This window comes from Ooceraea biroi, chromosome 8 (assembly GCF_003672135.1).
Source record: "Ooceraea biroi isolate clonal line C1 chromosome 8, Obir_v5.4, whole genome shotgun sequence".
NCBI classification, from domain to species: domain Eukaryota; kingdom Metazoa; phylum Arthropoda; class Insecta; order Hymenoptera; family Formicidae; genus Ooceraea; species Ooceraea biroi.
In genome coordinates this window covers 15,424,993-15,442,378 of record NC_039513.1, presented here as the reverse complement: position 1 = coordinate 15,442,378, position 17,386 = coordinate 15,424,993, and the positions used below count along the sequence as shown (strand labels likewise).

General features: G+C 44.4%; 1 protein-coding gene across 1 annotated transcript; it reads left to right on the top strand.

Annotated features, from left to right (window-relative positions):
* Positions 1-514: 514 nt before the first annotated feature.
* On the top strand, positions 515-17,386 carry LOC105280258 (mediator of DNA damage checkpoint protein 1). The gene is made up of 2 exons (XM_020031972.2): positions 515-2,402; positions 2,700-17,386. The coding sequence occupies exons 1-2, from the start codon at positions 702-704 to the stop codon at positions 4,953-4,955; spliced, it is 3,957 nt and encodes a 1,318-aa protein (XP_019887531.1). The 5' UTR covers positions 515-701; the 3' UTR covers positions 4,956-17,386.

The following is a 17,386-nucleotide window of genomic DNA, read 5'->3' as shown; positions in this document are numbered from 1 at the left end:
GAAGGGCCGTTCCGAAACTTTAGACGATGATATCATCCCGGATCTCAACGGAATCTCAACTCGCGCGCGAGTAAATCCTTCGTGGTTTATCGCCTCGAAATAAACGGGCTTGGAAAGTTATTTGGAAGTAGCGTGCCGATCTGACGGCCCAAGGCCTCCTGCACTTATTTTCTGATTACGGTTGACCGCCGCTCGGCGCCAATGGCGGGGAATAATAGTCTCACTTACGATTTTCTCGGACCTCCGTTGCGGTGAAACTGGAACAGGAACCATTCCATTAACTTCTTCAGGAAGTTCGGGTATCGTGTTACCGTGTCGTCGCTTCGCTGCGAAAGTTGTGCACTGGGGAACGTACAAGAGAGCTTTATAGCAAAACCATATAGCAAGTTTCGTGATTGCAATGTAATCTAATCGAGACTGTCAATAATTAAAAAATCCCTGCAAAATAAATAAAAGTAAAAGAGGCTTAACTATGTGTACGTATATAAGGGAAATATTTTTAAATTCTATTGTACATTATCGTAAATTATTATCCCAAAATCGCAGCAAAATATGATGATATCTACTAATATCAACGTAATTCGCACAATATTTAATTTCCTGATTACAACGAGAAATGCACATATCACAATACATTCCCTGAATTCTCACGTTAGGATGTAAAGCTCAAGCCTGATCCGCAGCCACCGACACGATCGTCGATGATCGCAAACGGATGGCGGCCACTGACCAATTCCTACGAGGAGACGATCGGCACCAACGTGTCGCCATCGAGCCACCTGGAGAAGAACATCCAGGTGCATCCCGTCCTGAGCAAGTTCCAGGAGCACATGGCAACTTCGCAGAAGCTGAAGCCTTTGCGGAAGGGCAAGCCACCGGTCCATGAGTACAGTCCGCCGAGTATACTTGGCAGCTTTACGGTGTTCGGGCATGCGGCGACGAAAGCACGTGGTGAAATACCGCCGCACAAGCTAGTGGCGTCCGAAACCCGCGAGTACACGTTCCTGATACCGCCGCCCAAGGACGCGCACCGTTTCGAGATGAATCAGCACCGCAAACCGATCCTGCGCGACAACAGCAACTACCTGAGACAGCCGCAGTATCCCACGCAGAACGCACGTCAACCAGTCGATCCTGTGCGTACAGCGACCTACTTCATCGCGTCCACCACGAACCCATCGGATCTCGCAAATCACCCGAGCAACCGTCCCTACGTCCCGCCTTATGCCATGCCGCTGGCGTTGCAGCCACCCCGCCACCAGGCGAAGCCATTCGAGTCGTTCAAGGTGTCCAACAACGCAAAACCGTACTTCCAGCCGCCCGGCGTCGACGTTCCGAGCGACTTTGGCAAGCAGAAGATCGGCAACGACCGCGACGCCTACGACAGGTATCAAGCGCAGTCCCACAGCGCGCAGAACTCGGCGAGCGGCAACTTTTATAGCCAAGTGAAGCATCCGCCCAACCACTTCAAGACTTCCTACGAGAGGGATCCTGCCTTCCTGGTGCACGAGAGCCACGAGATCAGCTACGTGACGCCGTCGGATCCGTATAATGGGTACAACTTCCGGCCGTCGTTGCCGTATGAGACTCTGCTGCCACCTGCGGTGTACAACACCCCCTCGTCAACGTCACCGTCCACCACTGCCGTCACGAGGAATCCCGATAAGTATGAGCAAACAGATAAGTACGAGCAAGTAGAGTACGACTACAAACGAACGGATCAGAGGACACGGAACAAGCAGAAGGGACATGGTCGAACGGAGTCGCCAGATTCCCGCACCACCAGCACTTATTACGTGTCGGAGCATCAGGATCTGACGCCGCCCACGTGGTCGACGGCGCCGAAGAGCAAGTACAAGTCCGACATCAACGAGGTGCTGCCAAGGCAGAATCCGCCGGCCAAGTTCAGCCAAGAAGTCGTGAATCAGAATCAGATTACGCAAGTACCGAAGATCCCGTATCAGAACTCGCAGAACGTCTTCGAGCCCGTCGAGGTTTATCAGCAGACATCGATACCGGAGTACGAGACACCTGAGAGCATTTCGCTGAAACACTTTAACGAGCAACAATTCCTGCTGCAGCAACAGTTGCTGCAACGCGATCGGGATGCGCTGGCGGAACAGGAGCGTCAGCAGAAATTGGAGATCGAACAGCGACGTCAAGAGGAGTTGAAGAAGCAGGAACAGCAGCAGGAGGAGCTGAATCAGCTTGAGCAGCAGGACGATGTGCCTAGATTGACCGCGAACGCTGCGAGAAATCAATCACAGGAAACCGTAAAGCTCTCGAGCGACGTGCCGTACACGATCCACATGGCGCATTTTGAACCGCACGTCACTACAGACGTTAATTTCCTATCCGAACCTGGCATTTATAACATCCACCAGCTGAGACTTCAGCCTCAGGTAATATTTCATTTTGTAATTTGCTACTTCGCTTGGAGGCTCAGATAACGAACGTTATATAGCTGAGAAACAGTCGGAAAATAATATTAATTCTTAAAATTAAAAGAAAAAGATACTCAGAGTTTTATTTGTCACATGGTACATCTTTTCATAAAATATATTGCCGAAAACTAATCAATTATTTCCATTAATAATAAATATTTATATACTATCTACATCTCTTTGCTGATTATTGCTAGCTTCAATTTTTTAATTTTCAATTACATGTATGAAAACCTTCTGAATTCTGAACTGTAGATACCCCAACTCCCGGAGAACCAAGTCAACCAGAACTATCAGTACGAGCAGCATTTCCAGAACGAGTACCAGGAGCAACAGGTCGATTATCGCGATCCTCAAACCGAGACGCGGCCGTATCGTCCGCAGAAACCGTCCCGCGATCCGTACCGCCGCAAAAAGCCAACGACCGTTGCGTATGAACTTTCGCCGACGGAGCCACCGAGTCAACCGCCGGAAACTTCCGTTCCCTTGACCTTCCAGGAGGAAGTGCCCATTCAGACAACGATAGCACCGGAAACGCAGACTTCGCCAGTGGTGACGACACAAAGACCAACGTCCAGAACCCGTCGTCCAGCTACCCCAGGTCGACGCAGGAAACCTTCGACGACCACGCAGGAACCCATTACGGTGTCCCACGTGGAGGAAGACTTCCTTAAGTACAGCAGAGGTGAGGAAGTGCAGCAGAACCAATATGACTCTTCTCGTAGAAGACGAATAAAGCCCACTGAAGCAAGTTACAACGAGGACAGCGTCACGGACAGACGAAGTAGTACCAGGAAACGACCCAGTCATCGGAATCGAGTGAACCACGACGAGCACTTCGACACGCGAGTCGTCACGGAGAATGCGCACTCCTCGCTGAGTGTTTACGGACAGACTACGGAATCGCCGCCGAGCTACGATGAGAATAGTCAATTCGTGACGAATCAGCCAGGCGTTTCATACGGGGCGAATCAACCTGGAGAACAATACGTAACGAATCAGCCAATCAATCAGTATTATGATTATTCGTCGCAGCAGAGCGACGGATATCGCGATGGATATCGCGAGGATAATCGTGAAGCTCCTCGCGAGGAAGACAGCACCGTGCCAACTCAAGACGAATACTTTACGGAGATAAATCGTGGCAGAGTCGAGGACTATAACGTCGACACGCGTCTACAAAATCCGAACGTCGTCACCAGCATACCGTTGGAGGAGCTCTACGTAAAAACTGACGGTAATTATTACGACCGCGCGACCACCACCACGCCGAGCACGACGACGACAACGACAACTACTACTCCCCAACCGACAACGCAGGCTGCTCAGGTGATCTCCTCGACTTTGAGGTCTCACAAGATGCGCCCGTTGAGATATGGCAACACCACTAGGCCGCGCTTCAGCATCAAGGACTACAAGACCCGCTTGGATTATAAGAGCAGATTATCCCAAGGCTCATCGACGACGGAGGTTGCTCCAACACCATCTGCCGAAGTGCCAACAGAGCCTCGACGAAGCCCTCACATCAAACATAGAACCCCGAGCGCGAAAGTTCAACAGCAGACGCAACAACCTGATACCGTCAGAGAGACTACTGGCAGGTACAAATATGTCTCCAGGGTAAACTATCGAACCACTACGTCGGCGACCCCGACGGTCACGAGGAACCACGAACGATTTTCAGAGGAGAAGGAGAAGGAAGGCGTATCCTCGACGACGGAGAAGAACAAGTTCGTGCCGAAGAGACGGCCGATCAGTAGCAACGTTTATCGCAGTAGGATCGCTTCTACCACGACCAGTCCTACTCGATCGCAGGTGAACAGCGAGGCGAGCATCAGGCAGAGCTCGGCGCGGCCTGAGAACGTGTACTCGTCGTCGATACGGCGACGACCGATCTCGAGGACCAGGCTGCAGCCTCATAAGGAACAGAGCCATGAACAGCCCACGGAAATGGCTGCTGAGGAAACCAGTTTCTACTCGTCTGTGACGGCCTCGTCGACCAGTCGTCTCGTCGGCAACGAGATCGTCAGCGAGAAGGGAGAGGCCGCGACGCTCGACAGCCATCCGGTGAAACTCGGCGTGCAGGAGAGCAAAAACCAGGGCCACCCGGTAGAGATCACCACGCCTCACGGCGATGACTTTAAGGTAACACCGGCCGAAGCGACGACGCCCGACAACGGGCAGGTTTCTAGCGACATACCTGAGCAGAATCGAGTCGCACGACCGGAAGTGGATAGCAAGGTCGACGCGCCGCGTCAGGGAGAGTCGGCGGTCACTGCGGAGGCCACGACGAAGTTCGACGTGCCCTCCGACGAGGAGGAACTGTTCGCCAAGGCGTCGCAGAGCGTGGCGGACCTGACGAGCTCCGCGTCGGCTCTCTACGACAAGCCGGGTATGTTCAAGGCGGTCTCGCCGGAGAGCAGGCTGGTCTCGTCGCACTTCAAGATCACCACGGACGAACCGACGTTACCCATCGAAGCCTTCTTCCAGGAGCTCTCGAAGAAGAATTGATGACGTAGAATTGATGATTGATCTGATCTGTCGCGGGACAGATTGTTGCTGAATCACGCGATCGATAATCTCAGCTATGAAGAACGGCGAAAAAGATTGCGCGGGAACTCGCGAAGCTTCGTCCTTTTATCGTGGAACGAAACGCCACACATTCGATATCCACGGTAATACGTTCTGCGGGAATTTATGTTTCAAGAGAAAAGGAGGTACGTGGAAAAGTGCGTCGCGCGGAAGCTGTAATTTTTCTTGAAGCATCAGGTAGTTGGTCTCTACGTTAAACGCGAGAAAACGCTTCGAGAAACTGGCGAAACGCGTATGTTACGTATACGTATACGGTCTCGTGTACTTATTTCCGCTTTTAAATCATTGTCATCGTCCTGTCACTTCCGTAGAGAATTAAAACGGACGCATCGAGCGTTCCCACGCACGATCATCATTTCGAGCCTATCTTTTTATGTAGATACTTAGAGAGAAACAATTTTTAACGGTTAAACGTTATACCAAAAATGTATTAAGTCCACGAAGAAGCGCCGCTGGTCGAGAAAGTTTCCAGAAGAACAGTTGCGCTTCTTCTCGTACTCGCAAAGCAAGTTCGGCGGGACACTGCGTGCTCAATATTTGTGGAAACGCAAATTATTTGATCTACTACTGTCCTGCGTCCTGCAACAATATCCTTCGTATACGTCTCTTTTTCATCTCTGCGCTGTATTGTTCATAAAAAAAGGTATTAAATATTTTACGAATTAGACAATGTAATTATGTAATAATTAGAGATGCCCTAATAGTATAATCATGCGAACCATACTATTGTATTTATTTAAAGCATGCGATGTCATTCTCTAAATCATTTCTCGCTGTTGTTCGTGATGACGTCGGGAAAGAAAAGTTAACGCGAATACTAGAAAGTATTGTAAATATATGTATACGTAGCCTTGCAATATCTTCTGGGCGGAACATTCCTTCAAAAGTTTTAAGGAAAAAGGATTATTTTAACCTGCCACACATATTGCTTGGAAAGTAGAAGAAAAATAATTGCTACGAAAACTGTTGCAATATATCTATATATCTGCTATATATCTTCAAAACTTTATCGAAAACCAATATTTTTAAATGATCGAAGATAATTGTTTCTTTTCTAAAAAAAACTCTGGTGGGACACATTGTGAATTATAATAAGCAGCGCAAACATTTTGTAACAAAATCAATATCCGCCCAGTATATTCTATATTTATAAGTACCGTGCGTTTTGGTATAACTTAATACTTTTATATTAAAAACAAATTTAAGATCATCGTTGTATCTCGCTGAATGATACAATATTATCAGCTGATTAATAAAAATTCATTCTACATAAGCATATAATCCATGTATAAGTTCACTTTTTTTAAATACAAATATAACAAATGTTGCGTAATAATTGCGTAAAAATATAACTAATGTTGCGTAATAGCTCGGTGCGCATTTAACGATCGCAATGCGATCAATATGCAATGTTTATTGTTCTTACGTTATTTATGTATTCAATATAATCATTTTATTTTGTAAATAAATAGGTCAGAATATATGAGATACCACAGTGTACAATAAAGGGACCCTTATATTATTTAAAATCATAGAAAAATGACTAGAGATAAAGGGGATATTTCGAACTATGGAAGGAAGGATCATGCACTTCAGTGAAGAAAACATCAACTCGAAACATCGTATGATCATCATTTGATTTAATAATTCGTTTAATATCGTTCAACCCTATATTTGAATTACGGCGAATGGTTACATACGTACGATCGTAAACAAGTAAAATACTATGTCAAAATACCATCGCAACGCAAGAGCCAAGTTCTCCGAGTTCTTCACGGAGATCTTAAAGAGAAACATGATGTTACGCTATAAAGGTACAAATCTTTCCTGCGGAACGCCAATCTATCCTCTGATTCCTGATGAGTCTGATAACGTGTCGAATCCAGAATCTAGCAGTTCCGTCCGATCCACACAAAGCAGAATTATTTCCTAGAAGAACAATTAAACCCGGCTAAAGGAAGAATACCGACGCGCAATATGGTACAATATGCACTTGAGTGGAGTTTTCCGTGATTTATCACGTCCCGAGGCGAAAAGCATCGAAAATATAGAATGTATTCTGCGATACGAGCGTCCTAGATACGGTATACTCGTCGAAGGCAAGCTGTAATTAATTAATTAACGAACGAGACAGTACTTTACGTCCCGATACACCGTTGCTGCGGGGGTGTCTCCCGACACGTCGACGAAATCAAATTACGCATCCCTGCCCTTTCGCCGATTACATAGGCCTACGGATATTACTTCGCACGTATCTAATTTAGAATTATGCACAGGCCATACATTTTCACATTTATATGTACCGACTATACGCGTACTTATATATCACACGTACTTATGCACACCTACGGTACGTAATGCCGGCTGAAGTTCCGTGTACATCGTAAAACTTCGTATAATTGACAGTTAAAGTGTTTTACAGTAACTCGAGAGAGGTACATACACAGTTCCCTTCGCGTATATATACAATATATGGTATCAAACTATGAGACCAAGTATATAGGCACACACACGTACACTAAAAAATATATATATATACGAGTATATATATATGTATATGTACACACTACCAGCTATAGCTGCGCCGAGTGAGCAAAAAACATGGACGTAGCGGCTAATTCGCGCACGCATATTGATATAATCGCAAATACCAAGCTGAAGATTCATATATATATGTACGTATTCGATATACAGGAAACAGCCAACAGAGTGACGAAATGTAGTATAGCGATTAAGTTTGCTGATATAATTATCGATAAAATCAATCTGCTTCTTACAAATATAACAGTGTTTCGAAAGAATCTAAATTATTTTGACGAAAATGAGATAATAATGTTATCTTTTTTTGAGAGAAAGTTTTTGACAGTGTCTCGAGATTAATGAATGATATTTATTTAATATTGATGATGAGTAATTATTATTAGGCTTTATATGACGGATTGGAAGAAAAGCATTAGTCTTGATTACTCCGTGCGCGCGCGAAAGCGATAATTAGTTTTCGGATACAGAGCGTGAATCGCTACGTCAGACATTTATCAACGCGTGCATTTAATCTGCTCAGAATGTGACGAAAAATATATATATGCACGTATATATACTTGCGAGTGAAAATGAACGCAAAGATGCGTTTACTTATTCGAAGCGAGTTTAGAATATTAATCGCTTTAAAACTTCGTCGTGTAACCTCCGTGTCTTTGCCTCCCTGGGAGGAACCATTAATATTCTAAGAGGCGGAGAAAGACAAAAGTGCACTAAGCCAAAGTGTGAAACGCGGAACTTAAAGGCACCTTTATGTGTTAAAGATTAATTATTACGAGCAGAATAATCGGACTTTTTTCTATAGGATGGCTAGGTTGATTTTCTCAAAGAAGCAAACGTGGTTTTTAAATTCAAGAACTTGTTTTACTTGGAAACCATTTATCAGGCTAGTTGGATGAAAATGTTGCCTTTCTTGCAGAAATTCTAATATATAATCCAGCTCTGCTATGCCGAATAGAGAAATGGAATGAAATAAGTTTCGTTATTAATAAGTGAAGAACGAAAATTTTATTTTTCATTTTCTCTAAATAAGCTCTGTGATTCTGTATACAACTGCTACGGGATATCGTTATCCGCATTGCATTGTATACAATTTTCGTGGTATCATTATAATTTCGCATGCGTACGCTTTTAAAATAAATGTATCTCAACAGCGGTTTAATCGGATGACGATTCTATTACACGTAAAGGGCAGCAAGCGTATAAACGACCGCACGATGCACATTGTTTTAATATTCTGGCATTACAGAGGAAAGATGTGAGAACAAAGCTCGACCAGACGATTAATTCTCCTAGTAGCTAGTCTAGTCGAAGTGTTCTACGCGATGCGGCCACGGATCACTGCGTTTTTTTTACGCGCATCGCTCGTATTTTAGTAAAAATATAAAAAAGATAGCCTTGTCTCGTGTGAGAATAAAAACGGTAGTTTTAAAACGTACTAGAAAAGGAAGTTGCAGTGCCACGTGTGTGTATATAAATACGCATATATAATATATGTATGTATATGATTTACGGAAATATTTCGTACGATAAATTTTTTTTTTAGACAGTGGTACGTGTTACATAGCTCAAGCTGATATCGGTATTTCCCTATTTACGCCTATTAGCGATTAACCGATCGGCCTACCCGATTTGCAACACATTTCGCGCTCGAGTGCATCCATCTTCGTTACCGGGAAAATTTGCAAGTCATCAGGCTCGTACGTATAACTTGCACATAGCACTAGTAATGCGTTCCTTCGATTGAAGCGGATAATGTAACGTCGTCTTACAAATGTAGATAGAAGCACCATAGAATGATATATTACTATCGTATATTATATGGAATTATATACAGCAATATAATAATATATAGAATATATTCAAATTTAATATTAAATATGATTTTAAACGATATATATATATGTATATGTATAGTTAAAGTGATCATATCGATAGTAAAGTAAGGTAAGAGCAACAATGCACGATTTCGCACGAAATCGTGAGAATATGCAGATTTATAAAATTTTCATCTTTAACAATTATTTAGGATTCTTTTTCACACGCGTTCTGTTATGCACGATGCGCGAGTATCTTTATTCAAAATTCGGAATTTCTAAACATATAGCATATTTCAAAGATTAAAATTTACAATTGACAACTTTCTTATCCTCGCACATCCATCAATTTACTAATGTTCGATAAATTTTGACAACGTTTTTCATATCATACATCTAGAACACCGAATTCTTATCACTTGCGGACAGTGTCATTTATTTCATTTATTTCTGTCATTCGCGTGTCCGTCAGCTTGTCGCAAGCGTACTCGACATACAATTTGATACACCATACTGGTGCTATACACATCGAAGCGAATCTTTCAGCCCGGTAACCATCGCTTTTTCACACGTCGCCGCTTCAATCGTGGAAATGGCTTTTCACGAAAGGGACCAACAGGAAGCGGTTCGATCGGCCGATTGGTTAACGCGATGTACTTATAACACTTTCAAGCGGGTCTTCCTATGCTACGACCCTTTTTAGAATTTTCACATGTGGCTTTGAGACGTTGGTCCACTTAGTTTAGTACGTTATTATCACTTTTTGTAATGTACGGTGCAGCGTGAGTCGCGCGGTTTGCGGACGCACGCACGAACGGGTGTGAAGTCTAGAATAACATCGATCTCTCGCCGCGATCGCAAATGTATGGTAATCGAGAATCGGAAACCGACATTAATTCCGATCGGTACTTTATAATCCTCTCGTCACGTATGTACTCTCTCAACCGTATCTCTGTGTGAAATACATACATATGAAGCGATATAATCCAATACATTAATCGTATTAGCGCGGCTGTTTTTCAATCCGACTCCGAGAGCGGATTATTTAATGACGAATCCACTCTCGTTCTCTAAGATAATAAATCGCGGATACGTGTGCAAGCGCAAATCTTTCAGCTGCAAAACTATCCGGGAGATGTAGAGAATTTTCCATTGCTGGAGAAAATTCGACGGTACAATTCCGTTAAAAGTTCCGAAGGAATTAATGTATTCCAAAATACGTAATAAAGCATACGTGTTGCTATGACAATTAATTATACCGATTACACGACCGCTTCAGGGGTGATCGAAGTTAGATCATCAATCATAGACGGAGGAACGTCGATTTTCCGATTCTCGTGAATGGATGATACCGAAACGCGAGCCGTATTTTTCTCGGCGAGTTTCGCCGAGTCGATAGCGTTCGTTGTTCCCGCTTGAAATGAATTCGTCGCTCCTTAATTCGTGCCAGAAACGTCGGAAGTTCGTTAATCACGCCTATCTGATCTCGAAGAGAACGGCCGACGGTATATAATCGGTCGGCTTTCGTCCTTCTTACGTCGCTAGATAGTCCGGAGGACGCTTTTGTGCCAGGACAGCGCACAGGACGTCATTAACGAACAGCAATTACTTCTCGAGAGATAATGACGCCACGACACCGCGACGTTGACCGACGCTCGTCGGCCCGCAAAAATGCGATGCGCTCCGCGCACAAATGCGAATGCCATTGAAATGGATGCCGGAGTATGGAAACGCGTCGCAAATATTAATCGCGTATCGATTAGTCGCGTTTTTCGTGCGTGATATTAACTCATCGCTCGTGCGGATGTAATGGATCACGTTCGGAACATTCGCGAAATAAAAGCGGCGTTTAACCAACGCGCAACGCCGCGCAGATTCGAAAATATTAAATAAAATTTCTATTAGATTACTGTCACTGAAAAATAAATGCAAGTTGCATGTACAAAGAGAGCGATATTATGATTTTTAATAAATTACAAAGCCGTGCCGCGTATCTGATATATGATGTAAAAGCTTTTACGTGAAACACGTGTGTGGTTTGTTCTTGTTATCGATTACATATGTCAGCTACACATTAATTATCGTGACAAAGTTGAAAATAAAATTTTCACGACTTGACAAGTCACGTGTTTACCTTTTAAAAAATCATACTGGGTCGATCATCGTTGTATCAATTGCAAAAATAAGAATCACGTGCTGTGTTACACGTTAAATGCATGAGATATTGAACGGACTGTGTCAATGTGCGTAGTTATGTAATTAAAATGGAAACAAAAGACATCAAAGCACATGATTATACATAATCGCCAAGTTCTCCAATCGAGAAATGAAATGATGTTAATCGCTTGATGATGAATCGGTGAGTGCAGCAGCATCGTCCTGATGCGACGATGATGCGCACGATGTGAATCGTTGTCGTTGTTCGTTTCGGATGCGTGATTTCCCTAACTCTAAGTTCGTTTTAGAAACAGGCCGCGATTTACCGCGCGATATCATAAGACGCGATCGAGAGACGCAGCTTTTGGCACTCCCAAAGGGGCGAGAAGTTTCCTGCTATTTCTCACTGTCTGAGATGCTCAGTATTCCAGAGCCTTTCACCTCGATTTACTTTCCTTCGCGAGAGTCTGACGTTTCTAAATGTGGTCCAGTACTTACTGAACTTGCTACGAGTGGGCTACGAGTGGGCTCGTACGGCAAAAGCATAGACCCGTCGTTTAAAGCGTGAAAAGCACCTCTTAGAATGTACGTATGAACGATGTATGCATGCCTAGATGTATTCTGTAATGGCATTTAAGCCCCACTACTGCGCACCTCTTTCATTTCGACACGCGACATTTCCTCCGTCGAGTGTCGTTCATCATTAAATGGGCAATCACGAGCGTGTTCCTTTGAAATTAAAATTATAGCTAGTTTCGTTTGCAAAGATGTGAAACCGAACGTGAAACCGAGTAATGGACCGATAAAATGATTTTCATGCAACAAGATAAAATCGTTTCGAAGTCTTTACGGAAAAAAGGGCTAGACAGACGGAAAAGAGGACGATTTCGGAGATAGATATCCTTCCGAAGGCAATAATAAATGGAAAATTTATTGTATCGGCCATATCCCGTGCTCACGTAAACTCGCATTGTAAACTGAAACTATTCGAGCCGGTCATGCATGAAATATTGCTCTAATCTTATCTGTGTCTATAAAGCGTTACGTATACAAAGTACGAAACTTTTTTACGATATTCCGTACTGCAAACCTATCTATGTAAAACGCCATGTGCCTCGCGTGTATGTGTACGCGGTGTATGCGGTGCGCAGTGGAGAGTTAAAATACGCATGGTAATTGCGCGCGTCTGATCGTGAAATTTACAAGCATGCGGAGGTTTACCTCGAGCTATATCTTTTTACAGATGAAAAATTCAAGCGTGCCGCTAAAGTCGCGGTTTATTAACTATTTTCGCCGCGTTCGGCGTTACACCGGGTGCAAAGTGGTCAAACACCACGCGGACAAAAATCTCGGTTTGCACGGTTACGTGGCCCGCGCGAGAGAACAGTTACGTAAATTCCGAACAGCGTAACGGCGATTAATCGAACCGTTCCATTCCGTTCCACGTGAAATGTCGCAGGCATTAGGCACGAAGCGTTGCTTGCATTTCTTATCTCCCGTCTCCGATTTGTCACGCGTGTTTTACGTGTCTCATAGTACACTTCCGATCTCGTTTCATTCGTGAGTTTTTTACTCGGATAGTCGCGGCAAGTCCAATTCGGAAAATCTTACTAAAATTGAGACGTCTCCTCGGCGCAATATCCGCGTTTCCGAAAAGGGAACTCGTTACGCTCGCGAGCTGAACTTACACCGTTCTCCAGATAAGCGGCTTACGTATTGCGCGATCATATTGCTAACGTTCTACGGGAAACCTTTAACCGTGCAAACAGAATTCCATTTCCGGCGCGAAGATGCATATTTCGCAGCGACAGAGCCGCGACGGAGAACGCAACGCCACAGCAACGAGCGAGCGAGCGTATTTCACCCTCGTGTCGGCAGATGAGAGATCCGGATGCCCGCCGGTTCGTTAACGGTGGCATTCTGTGAGTGCATACCTTCACGGATCGTTCCCGTCACGGTCTCTAACTCGGTGGCGGTTTTGCCATTTTGCTAGCGAAACTTTGGGTTCGCGCGCGTGTCGTTCCCGACGATCGAAATTAGGGGCGATCCCGCGCGCGAGACTTGCGCGCTCGCAAGAAAGAACCGCTTGTTGAGAGCGCGAGGAAAACTTCCGGACCAGGCAACTAACAACGACAAGCCCCCCCTCCGGACGAGGTACCTCTTTCAGCCCTCCCATGGACCCCAGAACGACGATCTTCTTTCGACGACTACGTTTTGTCGCAATTACTGCGTAACGATGGCGAGCGCTGCAGCCGCTCGTCGTTCGCCGTTGCTCGATTTAATCGGGAGATTCGCGAGTACGCGGCCGACCTACATCTCGGATTCCCTTTTGCCTCTGTTACCCTTATCGTTTGTTTTCGCGAAAGGAGCGTCTTTGCTCGTCATTGTCGTGGTAATCTGCAAATGTATGACTACCTTCGTTATCGGTTCGTCTCGTACTCATTTCACAGACTCCCGTCACGATTCGGCCGTCCTCAATTAAACTTTGGCGGAGATAACTCTGCGCCGAATTCATATTTAGATCCTCTGTTAATCCTGCAAGAAAGCAGTCAATCGGCGCGACGAGTTCACGATGGAAATTACGATAGAAATTTGTAAACTGTCTTCTCCGAAGATACCGAACGATCCTAAATAAGCCTCCTATTGTGCGAACTTGTCTCGTCACTTGTTGTGACGGCGTCGTATTGCGCAATATTACTTAATCCCTTTCGTTTGTGGAGGATCAGGTTCGTTTGAACGGAAGAAGATGTAAAAGAAACGTACATATAATCGGATCGCACAAAATTAGATTGGATCTCACTATAATTCGAGATGTTACAAAGTCCCCGCTCGGCGTTCTCCCGCTAATCGAACTGCGATTCGAATCGCAACAAAGTCAGTCTGCGGTTGTCAGTCTACGTGTTTGCTTTTATTTCCTTTTGTGTGTGCGGAGTTCGAAAGCATTGCGATCGTCGCAGACACTCGTTCGCCATTACCGGACAAATCGAAAGATCTCAATCGCGAATCGGAGTGACCTACATCTCTAAAAATTTCATCTTATCTATCGAATTTTATTTCCTGCCTCGCTTGATGCGATCGGAAGTGAGGAGAAAGGTTATTAAAATCAATATGCATGATACGATTATGCCTGTATAAGAGCTCCCCGTGATAACCACCGTGAGCATTGCTCCCTCCCTCGATAAATCAGCCGAGACTATAATCGAGCCAAGCAATTTGTATCCCCAATCTATCATATCCCCTTTCTTTTACACTCCGCCGCTCTCCCTTTGAGGCAAACTCAACGAGGATAATACAGAAAATAATGTATTTGGATACATTTATTATACAAGACCGTGTCATTAAGATTCTTTGGGGATGGCTCGATTTAAATGGCAATTTCTGTTAACTTGTATTATTCGGTAATCATATTTTTTCTCAGATTTTTATTGGTCTTTATTGATTTTTACTTAATCCTCCATGTGTTTCAGAGAATTGACCCCGTTCTACAAGCAAATGGTACATATTCCATTTCATAATTCTTTTTATAATTCATAACATGCAACTGAAGGTAAACCAAATCAAACTGAAGCAAAACTAGAGTACACGAATGTTTGAAATGCAGATTCGCTTTCGCTTTATGAAATACGAGGAGAATGAATGTTTTCTTTAATTCTAACTTTAGCAAGTTTAAAAATTTTCAATTTTCGTTTTAACTCGCGGCTCGGTTATGTGACATTTAAACATTCTCCAACGTAATTTCGAAACCCGATGTGACGCGCTAATGCAGTTACGCACGTTACATTTGCGCGAGGGACCACCTCATTTTTATACATCAGAAATTTTCCGCTCGAAATCGGCGTTCTTCGAGGGCTATAAAAATGGATTTGTCCCCTAATGGGAACTAATGGGCTCGGTTTCAGGTGGAAGGTTACGGGTGTCAGGCGGAATGAGTGATCGCACATCATCGCTCGCGCGGACGCGACCCGCCTCGCGGAAGATTTCCGGAGGTCTTCTTGGTCCAGACATCGGAGGCTGTGCAGTCGATGCGGAACGCGCACTGTCCGAGCGTATTCGGCGAGCGTACGCGCGCGTACACCGGGGACGACGCTGCTGTCCGCGGTGATTTACGAAGCTCGCGAGCTTGCGCCAGCCAACCAGCCAGTCGGCTGGCCTGCACGTTACATTTTCACATCCCCTTGCGCGGATACGCGCGCACGACGACGACGACGATCGCGCCAGGGGATGTCCGGTTCGCGCGCCGCATCGTCCGCTATAATTCACATCGCCTGCGAGAAACGCCGCCGGAATCTTCATCAGCGGAAGAATTGCAATAGCGGATCTGGGTTGTTAACTCTTTCGGTACCATTGGAACATTTTGTGCTACACGCTCGACGATTTCTGCCGGACAAGTAAGTTGAAAATGTCAAACTTGAGTTAGAGATATGTCGATAATGAGGAAGAAAAAATTATTATTTTTCGAGATTTGATGAAAGTCCTAAGTTTTCACGATACTTGATTATTTTAGATTCTCATCGCAAAAGAGAAACATTTGTCCACATGCCAGACGTTTTACTTTAAAGGCTCGAGACTGTCGTCGTAAATTTTAGCGGAATTCTTGTTGGGCGCGGGTAATTTTTTGCCCTTTGAGATCGTCGAGCGCGTCTGTCGGAGTACATCAAAATTCAATTAATCGATCAACCAGCGTGTGCACGCGTCCGCGAGCGACAGATAAAATAAACGTGCGGCGCAGTAGGCTGTGGAGAGCTTCTGGGTTAATTAGTCTGTCAATGCGACCCGCTCGTCTCATACGGGCACAAAATGCGAGAGGAAAAAAAAGTCGGGACAGTTGATTCGATAGCGATCGCGTCCATCCTGGATGACGTGATGTATCGCGTGCTACTGTCGTCCGCCACGCTTTGACATCTGCATCTTGTTCGTTGCTTCGTTACGTCACGAGAATGCATCCGTATGTACAAGAGGACCGTTCGACGTAGCATTCTTCGAGTTCTCCGTGAAAACTGAGAGTGCGATTATTAGCAAAGCCGCGATTTACCGCGGTTTCTTTCGCGAAAAATGTTCTCGCGATACTAATCACTTACCGGCGCTAAGCAATGCAAAAACTTTCGGAAATCCAGTGTTATTTCCAACCGACTGATTTAGTGGACTTTACATGTGAGTTTTCATCGACTTTGAATATCGCCTTTCTTTAGAAAGTTCTCGCGGCCGGTTTTAGTATCGTGTCAAATGCTAGTAACGCGACCTCGTTTATTAATTCGCAGTAGATTTTCGTAATTGCGTCTCATACATAACTCGATATCGAGAAACTCGAGCAACAAGAACCGGTTAAGATATGCTAAATAATTAGCTGAAAAGGTGAAATTTTCGCACAGTCTAACTAGAAAAGTGTCTATTTAGATAGAGAAATTCTCTGTCTTGCTTTTTTCGTCTTGGCGGCACGCATTTAATGCTCAATTTGCATTCATCTTGTTACTTCATGCGTATATATCCCACGATTATCCGACATTTATGTCGTAAGAATCTGGATTCTGGATTGAGCGGCTCATATCCGCGTCTGAAAGCATCGCTCACGTTTGAATTTTTTCGCTAACCGGATTTCAACGCCGTACTCACCGCCAATAAAACCGTGTAGCGGAAACTATGATCGTACGAGTTATCTTGCAAACATGATTCATGCTTTCTGCACGAATATAGTGTATTCATAGAAGCATATTATCGCTGTTGCAGTAACTTTATTGGGAACCAATCAAGTATCATGTGTACAGTTTGTGTTCAGTTATGTTATCAATTTATAAAATCTGTAAATCTTAAACAATTAATTAAAACAACTAATTACTTTAC